Genomic DNA, 14695 nt, shown 5'->3' with positions numbered 1-14695 from the left:
ACAGACCACATGTTAAGGCACAAATGTGGTCTCAACAAATTTAAGAAGATTGAAATCATATCAAACACTTTCTCTGATCACAATGGCATGAAACTAGAAATCAACCAAAACAGAAAAACTCAAAAATACTCAAACACATGGAAACTAAATAGCAGGTTGTTAAATAATGAATGGATTAACAATGAGATCAAAGAAGAAATTAAAAAATTTCTAGAAACAAATGATAATGAGCATAGAACAACTCAGAATTTATGGAACACAGCAAAAGCAGTACTGAGAGGGAAGGTCATAGTACTACAGGTATACTTTAAGAAGCTAGAAAAAGCTCAAATAAACAACTTAACCCTGCATCTAAAAGAACTAGAAAAAGAACAGCAAGTAAAGCCCAGATGTAGTAGAAGGAAGAAAATAATAAAGATCAGAGTGGAAATAAATGACATAGAGGCTAAAGAAACAATATAGAGGATCAATGAAACCAGGAGCTGGTTCTTTGAAAAGGTAAACAAGATTGGTGAACCTTTAACTAGACTCACCAAGAAAAAAAGAGAGAGGACTCAAATAAATAAAATTAGAAATGAGAGTGGAGAAATAACAATCTGACACAACAAACACAAAATATTGTAAGAAAATACTACAAAGAACTGTATGCCAAAAAACTAGACAACCTAGATGAAATCGACAAATTTCTTAAAACATACAATCTTCCAAAAATCAATCTGGAAGAATCAGAAAACCTAAACAGACCAATTACAACAAATGAGATTGAAACAGTTATCAAAAAGCTCCAAAAAAGAAAAGTGCTGGGTCTGATGGCTTCACAAGTGAATTCTACCAAATATTCAAAGAACTAACTCCTATCCTTCTCAAGCTATTTCAAAAAATTCAAGAGGAAGGAAGTCTTCCAAGCTCCTTTTATGAGGCAAGCATAATTCTGATTCCAAAACCAGGCAAAGACAACACAGAGAAAGAAAATTATAGGCCAATATACCTGATGAATATAGATGCTAAAATCCTCTACAAAATATTAGCAAACTGGATCCAGCAATATATGAAAAAAATCATACACCATGATCAAGTGGGATTTATTCTGGGGAGGCAAGGCTGGTACAATATTCGCAAATCAATCAATGTGATTAATCACATAAACAAAAGGAAGGACAAAAACCACATGATAATTTCAATAGATGCAGAAAAAGCATTTGATAAAATCCAGCACCCATTTATGATCAAAACTCTCAGCAAAGTGGGAATACAGGGAACATGCCTCAACATGATAAAGGCCATCTATGACTAACTCACAGCCAACATCATACTCAATGGGCAAAAATTAAAAGCAATCCCCTTAAGATCAGAACAAGGCAGGGGTGTCCCCTTTCACCACTCTTATTCAACATAGTCCTGGGAGTCCTGGACTATGTTGCCACAGCAATCAGACAAGAAGAAGAAATAAAAGGCATTCAAGTTGGAAAAGAAGAAGTAAAACTATCATTATTTGCAGATGATATGATATTGTATATAGAAAACCCTAAAGTCTCAGTCAAAAAACTATTGGACCTGATAAATAAATTCAGCAAGGTAGCAGGATATAAAATTAATACTCAGAAATCAGAGGCATTTTTATACACCAATAATGAGCTGTGTGAAAGAGAAATTAAGGAAACAATCCCCTTCACTATTGCAACCAAAAAAATAAAGTACCTAGGAGTAAATTTAACCAAGGAGATTAAAGACTTATACTCGAAAAATTATAAAACATTGATAAAAGAAATCAAGGAAGATACAAACAAGTGGAAGCATATACCGTGCTCATGGTTAGGAAGAATAAACATCATTAAAATGTCTATATTACCCAAAGTAATTTATAAATTCAATGCAATACCAATTAAAATACCAATGACATACTTCAAAGATATATAACACATATTCCAAAAATTTATATGAAACCAAAGAAGAACACGAATAGCCTCAGCAATCTTGAAAAGGAAGAATAAAGCGGGAGGTATCACACTTCCCGATATCAAGTTATACTACTAGGCCATTGTACTCAAAACAGACTGATACTGGCATAAGAACAGGCATATAGATCAATGGAACAGAACAGAGAACCCAGAAATAAACCCACAGCTTTGTGGACAACTGATATTTGACAAAGGAGGTAAGAGCATACAATGGAGTAAAGGCAGCCTCTTTAATAAATGGTGTTGGGAAAATTGGACATCTACCTGCAAAAAAATGAAACCAGACCACCAACTTACACCATTCATAAAAATAGACTCAAAATGGATAAAAGACTTAAATGTAAGCCGTGAAACCATAAGCATCTTAGAAGAAAACATAGGCAGTAAGCTCTCTGACATCTCTTGCAGCAATATATTTGCTGATTTATCTCCACGGGCAAGTGAAATAAAAGACAGGATAAACAAATGGGACTATATCAAACTAAAAAGCTTTTGCACAGCTAAAGACAATAAGAACAGAATAAAAAGACAAACTACACAATGGGAGAACATATTCAACAATACATCTGATAACGGGTTAATAATCAAAATTTATAAAGAACTTGTAAAACTCAACACCAGGAAGACAAACAATCCAATCCAAAAATGGGCAAAAGAAATGAATAGACACTTCTCCAAAGAGGATATACAGATGGCCAATAGGTATATGAAAAAATGCTCAACATCACTAATCATTAGAGAAATGCAAATTAAAACCACAATGAGATATCACCTCACACCAGTCAGAATGGCGCTCATCAACAAAACAACACATAATAAGTGCTGGCGAGGGTTTGGAGAAAAGGGAACCCTCCTGCACTGCTGCTGGGAATGCAGATTGGTGCAGCCATTGTGGAAAACAGTATGGAGATACCTCAAAAATTAAAAATCAAACTGCCTTTTGACCCAGCTATACCACTTTTAGGAATATACCCTAAGAACACCATAGCACTGTTCCAAAAGGAGAAATGCACCCCCATGTTTATGGCAGTATTATTCACAATAACAAAGGTCTGGAAACAGCTCAAGTGTCCGTCAGTGGACAAGTGGATTGTAAAGCTCTGGTACATATACATTATGAAATACTACTCAGCCATAAGAAATGATGACATCAGATCATTTACAATAACATGGTTGGATCTTGATAACATTATACAAAGTGAAATAAGTAAATCAGAAGAAATTAAGAACTGTATGATTCCATACATAGATGGGACATAAAAATGAGACTCAGAGACATGGACAAGAATGTGATGGTTGGGGGGGGGGGGGGGAAGGAGAGAGAGGGGGTGGGGGGGAGGGGCACAAAGAAAACCAGATAGAAGGTGATGGAAGACAATTTGACTTTGGGTGAGGGATATGCAACATAATCAAATGCCAAAATAATCTGGAGATGTTTTCTCTGAATATATGTACCCTGATTTATCAATGTCAGTCCATTAAAATTAATTAAAAAAAGAGAGAAAAATCTGCATTTCTCAAACATGCCCAGAGGAAATGAGAATACACAGTTATTCTCTTATCTTATCGTCTTTAAATGATAAAGGTGATTCACAGCTGTTTGAAAGACACATTACAATAGTCATGACTGGAGCTGTCACCACCGGTTCATTCACTCTGCTGCTCTATGTCACTGACAGGACTGGTCCGCCCTCCTCTCCAGGTCCTGCTGTTCTCTCGGGACTTCATCACTGAGGGAAGTAGGTCAATGCTCTTAATTTCCAACCGCAAACACCTTTAGTAAGCTATTAGGTAGGTGAAAACTCATTTATGCTCATAAAATACCATCTGGTGGTTGGATTTTCTTTGTCATTGGTTTCTCTGATACTTTTGTCACAGCTTTACTTAAGACTTTATTAAAGATTAAATGATGCATTTACACGATAACTTTTTTTAAGAAATGAGTTTGCCTAAGATTCACTTACCTTCTTGAGCTTTTAATGCTTTAATGTTAAAATTTAATGCTTTGAATGTATGTTTACTTTTTCCTAAGTGTATCTGTCTTAATAAGACAACTGTAATAAATCGATCAATGCCATATATTATAAGTAAGATTTATATAGGGGATTTTAATACTTACTTAAGGACTAAAATTAATTAGGAGGAGAAGCAATATATTAATAATAAAAAGCTTACATTTATTCTGGGAAATGCATGAGAAAATCTTGAAAGCTATGATTAAGATACTTTTTGGATCATCAGGACCTGATTTCTGATTATAGGTTTTCCTTTATCTAGTGATCTGATGATAGGTCACTTGGCTAGAATTTCTCAACCTTTGTCAGTTTAAGGTTCCTATAAAAACTTTCACCAACCAGTGACTTCAGTCAACAGGCAGATCTCCCCTAAAAGAAACCTGGTATGGTTTCCATGAGCACCTTGGATCAGAGGCTAAGAGTGGCAGGACTTTGAACAGTGAATGATTGATGTTAGTAGCTAGGCCAGTGTTAAAAAAGGGGATGGCCTGACCTGTGGTGGCTCAATGGGTAAAAGCATCAACTTGGAACACTGAGGTTGCCGGTTCAAAACCCCGGGCTTCCCTGGTCAAGGCACATATGGGAGTTGATGCTTTCTGCTCCTCCCTCCCTTCTCTCTCTCTCTCTCTCTCTCTCTCTGACTCCTCTAAAATTAATAAATAAAATCTAAAAATAAATAAATAAAATAAATAAAAAAAAAAGGGATGGAGTAGAGTAGTAAAAAACTGAACAAAACAAAACAAAAAACCACAGTACACCAAAAGAAAAAAATTGAGGACGAAAAAAGAGGTATGGAAAAAAAAAATGCTGATAGAAGTGAAGTAGAGGCAAAGAACAGATGAAAAAAGAAAGGGAACACAGAACAGATAAAAGTTTTTCATGGGGGAAAAAAGGAAAAGCGAATAATTAAAGATGGTTGTAGAAAGTGAAGAAAGGAGCACATAAAAGAAAACACCAGACTCTGGGGAAACAGGAAATGGAGAGGACAAAAAAGGCCGCAGAGTCAGGGACACGCGGGAACAATTCCTGTCATCCCTATCCCATCCTCAAAACCTGGACTCTAGGGCCATGTGAGAAACACGATGGTTCTCTTCTTAGATGATCCCTGTAAAACTCCTACCAAAACTTGGTGATGGTTATGGTTTTTCCTGACCCCTGTCACCGTTTCAGAAGTCAGAGTCAAGAACATGAATAAGGCACAAGTACAAGGTCCTTTACAAAGGAGTATATTCTAAAGTCCCCAAGGAATAAGGTCTAATACAGCACATTCGAAGTTAAATAGCCATCATAACATACAACTAATTCTCATCATTGGTGACAGTGGTTGTAAACTCTCTGTCCTAAACTGCACCAACTGAGGAGAATCAAGGCAGCGTTCTTCCTGGTATTACCGCGTCATCCACATCATACCACCATGGTCTTCTCCATGTACCTAGAGAACCTAACACAAGGTGAGGGGTTGGAAGGGTGCTATTCTCAAACCTGTCAATCAGCCTCAGTGAAAACAAAGTCACAGTGCTCCATCACTCTACCCCAAACCCATGTGCCACGGTGGCCGCAGGCATACCTTTCATGTACAGAAAACTGTGGAAGTAAGGCAGCGTCACGCAGCTGTACACAGAGTCCCGCCGGTAAGAAAGTTCATCATCTGTGTCGAACCTTGAATCGAAGTCCTCTTCACTGTCTTCAAACTGGACAGGAAGAAGAGTGGCAATGGTGAGCAAAAACCCAGAGAACAAGCCACAAACATGCCCAGCATCTACCAACACTAAAAAATATAAAAACAACTCACAAAGAAGCAACACAAGCCTAGTCATAACATTGCAGGGAGTGGTCGTCAAAAAGTCAGAATTTCAAAACACTGACTTTTAAAGTCAGAGGGTCTCTTGCATGGATATATGCAATGCTAGCCAGACTTTAACCCAAAGGCCCTCTATTCTAAAAACAACAGTGCTGTTTAAAGATTTAATTTTCATCAAACCCTGCAAGAATTAATTCCCTTTAAATTACTAAACTAAAAATATCTTTAGGTCTTAGAAAGTCAAAGCAGTACTTAATGCACGACTAATAGGGGAAAAAAGTAAATGATAATAAATCTGGAAGCTGGAAAGGGCATGTTTAAGCCCTTAACTATTCCTCCTATGTAATCAGAACAAGTTAGTACATAGTACATCCACGCTGCAGACTGTGAAGCTACTGTAAGGGAAGTTCTCCAAAGTGCCCTTGGCAATTCTAATCTCCGTCAGGGCAGGTCTTCTTTCCCAGCTGGCTGCAAGGCAGCCACAGGCTTCCACTGACTATGCCAGTTTGCTCAGGCTTTGGCAAAATGCAGTTCTGGGCTTGGTGCTTAACTTACAACATACACACATCAAAGTTCCATTTACTAATCCAATTGCTTTTGGGAAGAGAAAGGGGTTTGAGTTCATCTTTAAGAGCCTGGCTTTGAAATCTGGGCATGATCTATGGGAGAGTCTTTATCCAAGTATTGGTGCAACAGGGGTGTGGTTCAGAACTACTGCCATCTCTGTGTGGGTGAGCTTGAGGATTTGAGGAGAGGGTACTCACCGAGGACTGCGCCCCTTCAGAGCTAAACCGGTAGGCCCCGGAGCTGTTGTAGGTCCCCACGGAGCATCGGTAGTCTGGGGACCACTGGCTACTGTAGGAGTTGGAGAAGGTCACACTGCTGCCGGAGGTAATGGCGCCGTCCTCGTAGTCGTCCTGGTCGTAGTCATAGTCGCCTTCCGGGGCGGGGAGGCCCCCCGCGCTCTGGGGCATGCAGTAGGTGGGATCTCCGCTGGAGGAACCCTGCTCCGAGGGGGCCAGGAGCACGGTGCTGTCGGCACTGGGGCTGGTGGGCACCACTGTATCGTTCATGTAGGGGTCCTCTTCCGAGGACTCGTCGCTCGTCCGGATGCCGCTGGTCCGCTGGTCCGAGTGGCCGTGCTCGCTTGGGTTGGGCGAATCCTTGAAGGCATCGTCGTCAGCCTCAAACCCCTCGTCGACCTCCTCCTCGGGGTAGGGCTGGCTGAAGTTGAAGCTGGGCTTCTCCCCGCTCGCACTTTCAGCGAGGTCCCCCAGCTCGCCGCAAAACTCACTGCCCACCGACAGCGAGCGCTCGATGTTGCGGACACACTCGTCGATCTCGTCGAAGTTGAGCGACTCCAGGAACTCCTGGGCAGCGCGGCACGCTTCATCCTCCAGCCTCTTGAGCTCCTCGTCCCGCAGCTGCTGCAGTTTCTGCAAGGAGGCCTCGGTCAGGGACAGCTCCTGCCGCTCCTTCATGCGCTGCAGGTCCTCGATCTCCTTCTCCAGGCGGAGGATCTCTTCCACCTGTTTGTTTTCCTTCTGCTTTTCCAGTTCCCGGTTGAGCTCGGCTTCCCTCCGACTCTTCTGCAAGGCCTCCAGCTCCTGCCGCTTCCGTTCTGCCGCCTCCTGGACAGAAGAGGAAGGCAGGCATTAGGTGGCAGGGACGGCAGGCCAAGTAGCACGGCTCTCTTGCAGTGAAGAACCGAAGATGCTGTTTTGAACTAAATTCAGACACACCACACCCCCATACCCCCCACCCCCCGCCATCCACCCAATGATATGTTGCAGCCTTAACCCCCAGTACTTTGGAACATGTCTGTATTTAGAGATAGAGCCTTTGAAGAGATGTTTAAGTTACTCCAATGAGGTCCTGAGGTGGGGCCCTAATCCAATCGAACTGGTGTCCTTGTGAGAGACCAGACACCAGGGAAGCCCGTACAGATGCAAGCACATGCGATAACACAGCAAGAAGGCCACCTGCAAGCTAAGGACAGAGGCCTCAGAAAAAACTAAACCTCCGGACATCTTGATCTTAGAGTTCTATACCCTAGTAGAATGGTGAGAAAATCAGTTTCTATTGTTTAAACCACTTGGGCAGTGGTACCTGTTATGGCAGCCCAAGCAAACCAATACAGTGGTTACAAGTGGTTTTGAGAAGTTATGCTGTCATGATTCACATGAAAATCTTCAATATTCACTGATTTTCACCCAACTGTAACGGGTTAGACATTGCACTATGAACACCACTAACATTCTTCCTACATCTCTATACTTTTACATGCTGAGTCAAAGCATTTGAAGGGGGAAGGAAACGGACAGGTGAGATGCCCCATTGTCACTCCATTTGTCACCTGTTGGGCGCGGAGCTCGGCTTCTCTCCGGGCCTTCTCTCTTTCTCTAAAAACAGCAAAGAAAAAAGACAGTGGAGATAAACACAATGAAAAAAAATCCCAGAACAACCTGTCAGAAAGTGCTCACAAAAAAAATTTTAAAAAAATCTTTGCTAAAGATAACTTAAAAAGCATAAAGGCCTCTTCCTTTGGCAACATCTTTATTCTGGGCACAAAATAAAAATGCACACAGACCCGCTCTTCAATGCTGACAAGGAATCTTACCCTTGAGCCACCAGAGATTACTGTTTTCAAGTACAGAAATCTCGCCTCAAGGATGGACACTGAGCCTAATACTCAAAAAAAGTGTCCTTCTGTTTCAGCCAAGCAACAGAGCTGCCATACCTTTCCTCTTCCTCCCGTCTCCTCTTCTCCTCTTCCTCCCGTCTCCTCTTCTCCTCCTCCTCCTGTCGCTCCGTCAGCAGCTGCCTGTAAAGTCTCCGAGCCAGCTGACCTCTCAGCTGCTTCTGCAGAACGATGGCCGCTTTCTTCAGGTGCAGAAATCTCCTCCTCAGAAGAAAGGCTCTGTAGCTCTTCTGTATCACCACCACACAATGCAGGACCTTCCTGTACTGCTTTCTGAAAAGGCCAACAGAAACACAGCGCAACGGAGTAACTGTGGAGGTAATGAGGCCTCGAGCTCGGTGCGCGTTTCCGCTAATGCCACAAGACAAAAGAACCGGACCTCGCTGGGGAAGACGTCTCATTATAGAGTCTGGAGAGAACAGGAGGCCCCTTTGGGCAAAACAAAGCAGATGAAAAACAAAAGAATAATAGCAAAAAAAAAAACTTAAGCAAGAACCCTATCATGATCTTGGCTAAAAATAAACATATAACCCCTAATGCGGACTTTGAGAAGTTCTGCAGGAAGTTGGGTTGTAAACAGGACCAAAAGAGAGTGTATATATTCTCCTGTTCTCATGAGGAAAATAAAACAAACAAAAAAACCCAAACAAACAAATTTAGAAAGAAAAAAAACTTTGCCACTGCAAGACAGATTTGGACTGCAGAAAAGTTAACACGTTTTCATACGGCATGCCAGTCCCCAGAGGTGGACAGACCTCAAATACACATGAAAAGCAGCTCCCTTGTTTGGTAACCTGGAGAGTGGGCCTCTGTGGACCCAATGAGACATCACTATCAACAGTCAAAATACCAAAGTCAATAGCCAGTCTGCCTCAGAATGCAGGAAGATGAACCTGAGACACAGTTTAAACATCTCAGCACGGTCCCTGAATACCGCAGTTCTAACTGAAATGTTGGGAGCCTCCTTCCCTACTTCCACCAAGGTTGAGCTAATGAGGCATCTGGCATCACTACTTGGGAGCACTGACATGGGGTTCTCCTTAGCCTGCACCTAACCCTCAAACCAAGTCTATTTAAGGAACAGCAATCAACCAGGCTACCTTACCCGATGGGTTATATTAGGGAAGGCCTTGTGGAGCTTAACGCCTTCTCCCTCCGATGCTTCTTACCGTGCCAAGTAGCCTAAGATGTGGGCCCGGATCACCATGGCTGCCCGGGTAACTTCCTCCTCCCGCAGCTTCTCCAGTTTCTGCTCCAAGGACTCTCGAAGGAAGACCTGCCCGGGAGGGAGTGACATGTCAGAACCAAAGAACGTGGCTGGTAGAAGGAAGGCATCTCTGAGTCAGAGATATTTTGGAGTGGGGAGTTAGGCTTTTTTTTCCTCTCTCCTTAAGTTTGCTCTAAACACACCGTCAGACTTTCCGACACAGTGCTTCTCAGACTCCCTGTGGGAAAGGGCTGCTGTTTTTATTTTATTTTATTTTTTTACAGAGGAATACTTAACACATAACATATTAGTTTCAGGTGTGCTTCATAATGGTTCGGTATTTTTATTGTCAAGGAGAGAAAATTTTCCTACCTCTCCTTCTTAGTTCTTTTGGATGGTCTAATAATTAAATTGACACAAGACAGAATTAACAGGAGAAAAAACAAATATAATTATGTACATATGGAGGAGGTCCCACAGAAATGGGTGCCTGAAGTGACAAAAGCAGGTTGCATATAAGGCCATTTTTAGACACAGAAACAAGTATTTGTGAGATTAGACAAAACAAAGAGGTTTGTGTTTGCGGTAGCAAACTGCGATAACAGCTTCTTCATGGAGCTTTCTCAGCCTTGGGTCCCTATCGCTGGTGATAAGGACGCCTTCAGTCCTGGCACAGGGAGGACACATTCACATGGGAGATGCACATCCAGCTTTTAGGAGAAGAGTGGGGGAGGAATCAGAGTGTCTCTTTCTCACATGGTTGTTTCTCAAGTAACTTTAATTTAAAACCATCAATATGTCATTGTGGTATGCTTTGGGGTGGCCTGTCCTGAGCCACAATAGTCTATATTACAAAATGATCATCTCAGTGAGTCTAGATCAGGGGTCCCCAAACTTTTTACACAGTGGGCCAGTTCACTGTCCCTCAGACCGTTGGAGGGCCAGACTATAACAAAAACTATGAACAAATCCCTATGCACAGTGCACATATCTTATTTTAAAGTAAAAAAAACAAAATGGGAACCAATACAATATTTAAAATAAAGAATAAGTAAATTTAAATCAACAAACTGACCAATATTTCAATGGGAACTATGGGCCTGCTTTTGGCTAATAAGATGGTAGTGCCCCATCAGGAAGTGCAGCAGGGGGCCAGATAAATGGCTTCAGGGGGCTGCATGTGGCCTGCGGGCCATAGTTTGGGGACCCCTGGTCTAGATATCTGTCACTAAATATAGATTAAATTATTTTTCCCTGTGATGAGAATTTATGCAATACTGTGTTATTAACTATAGACACTATGCTGTAGATTAGTGGTCCCCAACCTTTTTTGGGCCACGGACCGGTTTAATATCAGAAAATATTTTCACGGACTGGCCTTTAAGAGTGGGACGGATAAATGTATCACGTGACCGAGACAAGCGTCAAGAGTGAGTCTTAGACAGATGTAACAGAGGGAATCTGGTCATTTTTTAAAAATAAAACATCATTCAGACTTAAATATAAATAAAACGGAAATAATGTAAGTTATTTATTCTTTCTCTGCAGACCGGTACCAAATGGCCCATGGACCGGTACCGGTCCGCAGCTCGGGGTTGGGGACCACTGCTGTAGATCACATTCCCATGACTTTTAACTGGAAATCTCTGCCTTTGGACCCCTTCACCATGTTGTCCACCCCACCTCTGGCAGCCACCAGTCTGTTCTCTGTGTCTATAGCATGGTTTTCATTTTTGTTTTTAACCCTCTTTGCTTTAGATGCCACATTTAAGAAATCATACAGTATTTGTCTCACTCTGTGTGACTTAGTTCAGTTAGCATAATGCCCTCAAATTTCATTCATGTTGTTGCAAACGGCAGAATTTCCTTCTTCTTTATGGCTAAATAATATTTCACTCTTTGTATGCATCATAATTTCTTTCTTTCTTTTTTTTATTTTTTGCAGCACAATTTCTTAATCCATTCATCCATTGATGAACACAGGTTGTTTCCCTACCTTGGCTATTGGAAGTAATGCCACCATGAACATGGAGTGCATATATCTTTTTGAGTTAGATAGTGCTTTGTTTTCTTTAGATAAATACCCAAGGTGGAACTGCTGGATTAATTTTTAATTTATTCCAATTTAATTTTTTTGAGGAACTGCCATACTGATTTCCATAGGAGCTGTACCAATTTACATTCTCACCAACAGTGCACAAAGGTACCATTTCCTCCACATCCTTGCCAACAGTTGTTCTTTCTTATCTTTCTGATAACAGTCATTCTGACTGGTGTAAGGTGGTTCCTCATTGTGGAGCTGTGTGTGTGTGTTTCTCTGATGATTAGTGATATTGAGCATCTCTTTTCATGTACCCATTGGCCATCTATACATCTTCTTTAGAAAAATGTCTATTCAGATCTTCTGCCCATTTTTAATTGGATTATTTGGGGGTGTTTTTTTTTTTGCTATTGAGTTGTATACATTCTCTATATTAATTTTGGATATTAACTTCTTATCAGATAGGTGATTTGAAAATATTTTACCCCACTCAATAGGTTGCCTTTTTATTTTAATGGTTTCCTTTGCTGTGCAGAAGCTTTTCGGTTTGGTATAATTCAATTTGTTTAATTTTGCCTTTGTTGCCTACCTACCATTTTTTTAAAACTTTCTCCCTGTCATAGACTAAGATATTTATAAAATATAGTAAAAATACATTACTAGAAAGAGAAAAACAAATGGATACATAAAGTAAAAACCTCATTTTACAATAATAATAATATTTATTATTATTAGATTCAACAGGCATAAAATGACTGTGATATTATCAAAGTTTGTGAATACTTATCATGAGACAGGACAAACAGATCATGGACTAGCACCAGTCCTAAAATAAATGATGACTAACAAGAGATACAAAGATACTCCCTGCATAGGAAGGAAGGAAAGAAGAGAGGAAGGAAAGGAGGAAAGGAGGAAGGAAGGAAGGGAGGGAGGGAGGGAGGGAGGGAGGGAGGAAGGAAAGAAGGAAGGAAAGAAGGAAGGAAAAAAGAAGGAAAAAAAGAAGGAAAAAAGGAAGCTTTTATCTCTAGCAAGATAGCTTTTAATTATGCAATTTTAGATTTAATACATGAATAAAAAGTTCTGAATTATTCCCTAAAAAACCTAGTGTCAAATATTTCTATGCTTTTCTATTAACAGCATAAGGGCATTTTGGTTGGGGAACAAGTGAAATGGTACTCCCTCTCTCACTCATGATTTTTTAATTTATGCTCCTGTGATTCATTCTGGATTATAATGATACACTATGTTCCCTTGTTGGCACATTTTTCCAGACTCTCTGCCTTCTTCAAGACATCTGGGCAAAAAGGGAAATACAGAATCCTACCATATGTGACTCACAGCCTTCCCTACCTGCTCTGGGTTCCTGCACGTTTATAAAACTACCAAAAATAATTCTAAACAGTTTTTCATACAATCTTTTTCCTATACTTGCAATGATGCATGAGGACACTGTATCTTTAGCACAAAAAAGAAAAAAAAGGGGGAAATTTAAAGTAAAGGACAGAAATTATCAGTGGAAAACTAATTTGATAATGATGAAAACTTTGCAGAAATCTGAATCTGTTTTGCAAAACTATGGATCAGAAGCCAGTTTTTATCAAGACTGGATTTAACAAAGTAGTCAAACTTTTCTATGAGATTAGTTTTTGGCATTAAGGATCTTACTCTAATGCTTTTGCTCTGGTGAATGTCTAAAAAGAAAAAGTAACAAAATCAAATCTTGGGAAAGTGCAGTGGTGGCATCATGAAACAAAGTGTTGATTCTAATGAGTGCTTCATTTATTGGATGGACAAGGAGAAACTTTTTTGAAGAAACAGCATCTTTTACCTTATCAGAAATCTACAGAAGGTCTTAGCTGGAATTAGAATCAGAAAAACACCTCCTTTAGTTTTGTGCCCAGTAAACGGTAGTTCTCTGTGCTATTAAATTTACTTCTTCGTCTTTATCCAGATTTGCCTTCCCTAATCCCGAAGGGCAAACAGAGCAAAGTGCTTTTAGAGACTGGACTTGGCTTCTTTAAGGACACCCCTCTGAATTCAGGCAACAACACACAGAGAGTGATGCCAGTTCTCCCAGCCAGTGGCAAGCCACTGTCACCTCCTCATGGTTCCAGGATGTGGCCAACATCGAGTCATACTGCAGCTTGGGAAACCCTGAGAAGAGCATCCAGTAAGCCATGCCTGGACCCCTGACTCATAAATACTGAGAGAGAATTAATGGGTATTGTTAAAACTGCTAAGTTTGTAGTAGTTTGTCACATAGCAATAGATAACTAATATAATATCTCTGTATGCTATTTCTACTCCATTAGTTTGTACCTTAAATCCCTGGTGAGTTACAATAACTCAAGAGTAGAAGAGAATATCCATTATATACTTTCCCTTGCTGAGTGGCCCTGAGGTAAGGCCTACCATATTACCCCATGTGTAAGACAATCCCATGTATAAGATGCACCTTAATTTTGGGGTCTGAAATTTTTAAAAAATGTATTACATAAAGTTATTTGAGAACCTAAGTTTTATTCATCATAGAATTCATTCCCGGAAAAAAGCAGGAAATGCAAGTAAAAATATCTACAACTACTATATAGATGCACCCAGTTTTTAGACTCCAAATTTTTCAAAAAAGGGTGCACCATATACATGGGCAAATACGGTAAATACTTGTCATTGATCTCACATTGGTCAATGTTATGGACTGAATGTTTGTGTCCCCACCGAGATCTTATACTGAAGCCCTAAGGATCAAAGTAATGGCAACTGGAGGCAGGACCTTTAAGAAGTAATTAAGCTGAGATGAGGTCAGGAGGCTGGGGCCCCATGGTGGATTAGTAACTTCATAAGAAAAGGAAGAGAGACCAGAGCTCACTCTCTGATCCCCACCATGTGAGAACAGAGCAAGAAGGCAGACATCTTCTTAGACACTGGAGGCTGCTGGCCCTCTCCCCAAACCCCCCACCAGCATGCAG

General features: G+C 40.7%; 1 protein-coding gene across 3 annotated transcripts in view; it reads right to left on the bottom strand.

The window, feature by feature from the left end:
- The window catches only part of MYO10 (myosin X), a 224426-nt gene that overhangs the window by 29492 nt on the left and 180239 nt on the right, over positions 1-14695 (bottom strand). For all 3 annotated transcript variants that reach the window (XM_066374157.1, XM_066374163.1, XM_066374170.1), the window contains exons 21-25: positions 9645-9751; positions 8515-8748; positions 8131-8176; positions 6539-7405; positions 5541-5664 (exon numbers count right to left, since the gene is read on the bottom strand). In XM_066374157.1, the coding sequence (XP_066230254.1) occupies positions 5541-5664; positions 6539-7405; positions 8131-8176; positions 8515-8748; positions 9645-9751 (1378 nt within the window). The remainder of the gene's footprint in view (positions 1-5540; positions 5665-6538; positions 7406-8130; positions 8177-8514; positions 8749-9644; positions 9752-14695) is intronic.

This window comes from Saccopteryx leptura, chromosome 1 (assembly GCF_036850995.1).
Source record: "Saccopteryx leptura isolate mSacLep1 chromosome 1, mSacLep1_pri_phased_curated, whole genome shotgun sequence".
NCBI classification, from domain to species: domain Eukaryota; kingdom Metazoa; phylum Chordata; class Mammalia; order Chiroptera; family Emballonuridae; genus Saccopteryx; species Saccopteryx leptura.
This window is presented reverse-complemented; position numbering and strand designations above follow the sequence as displayed.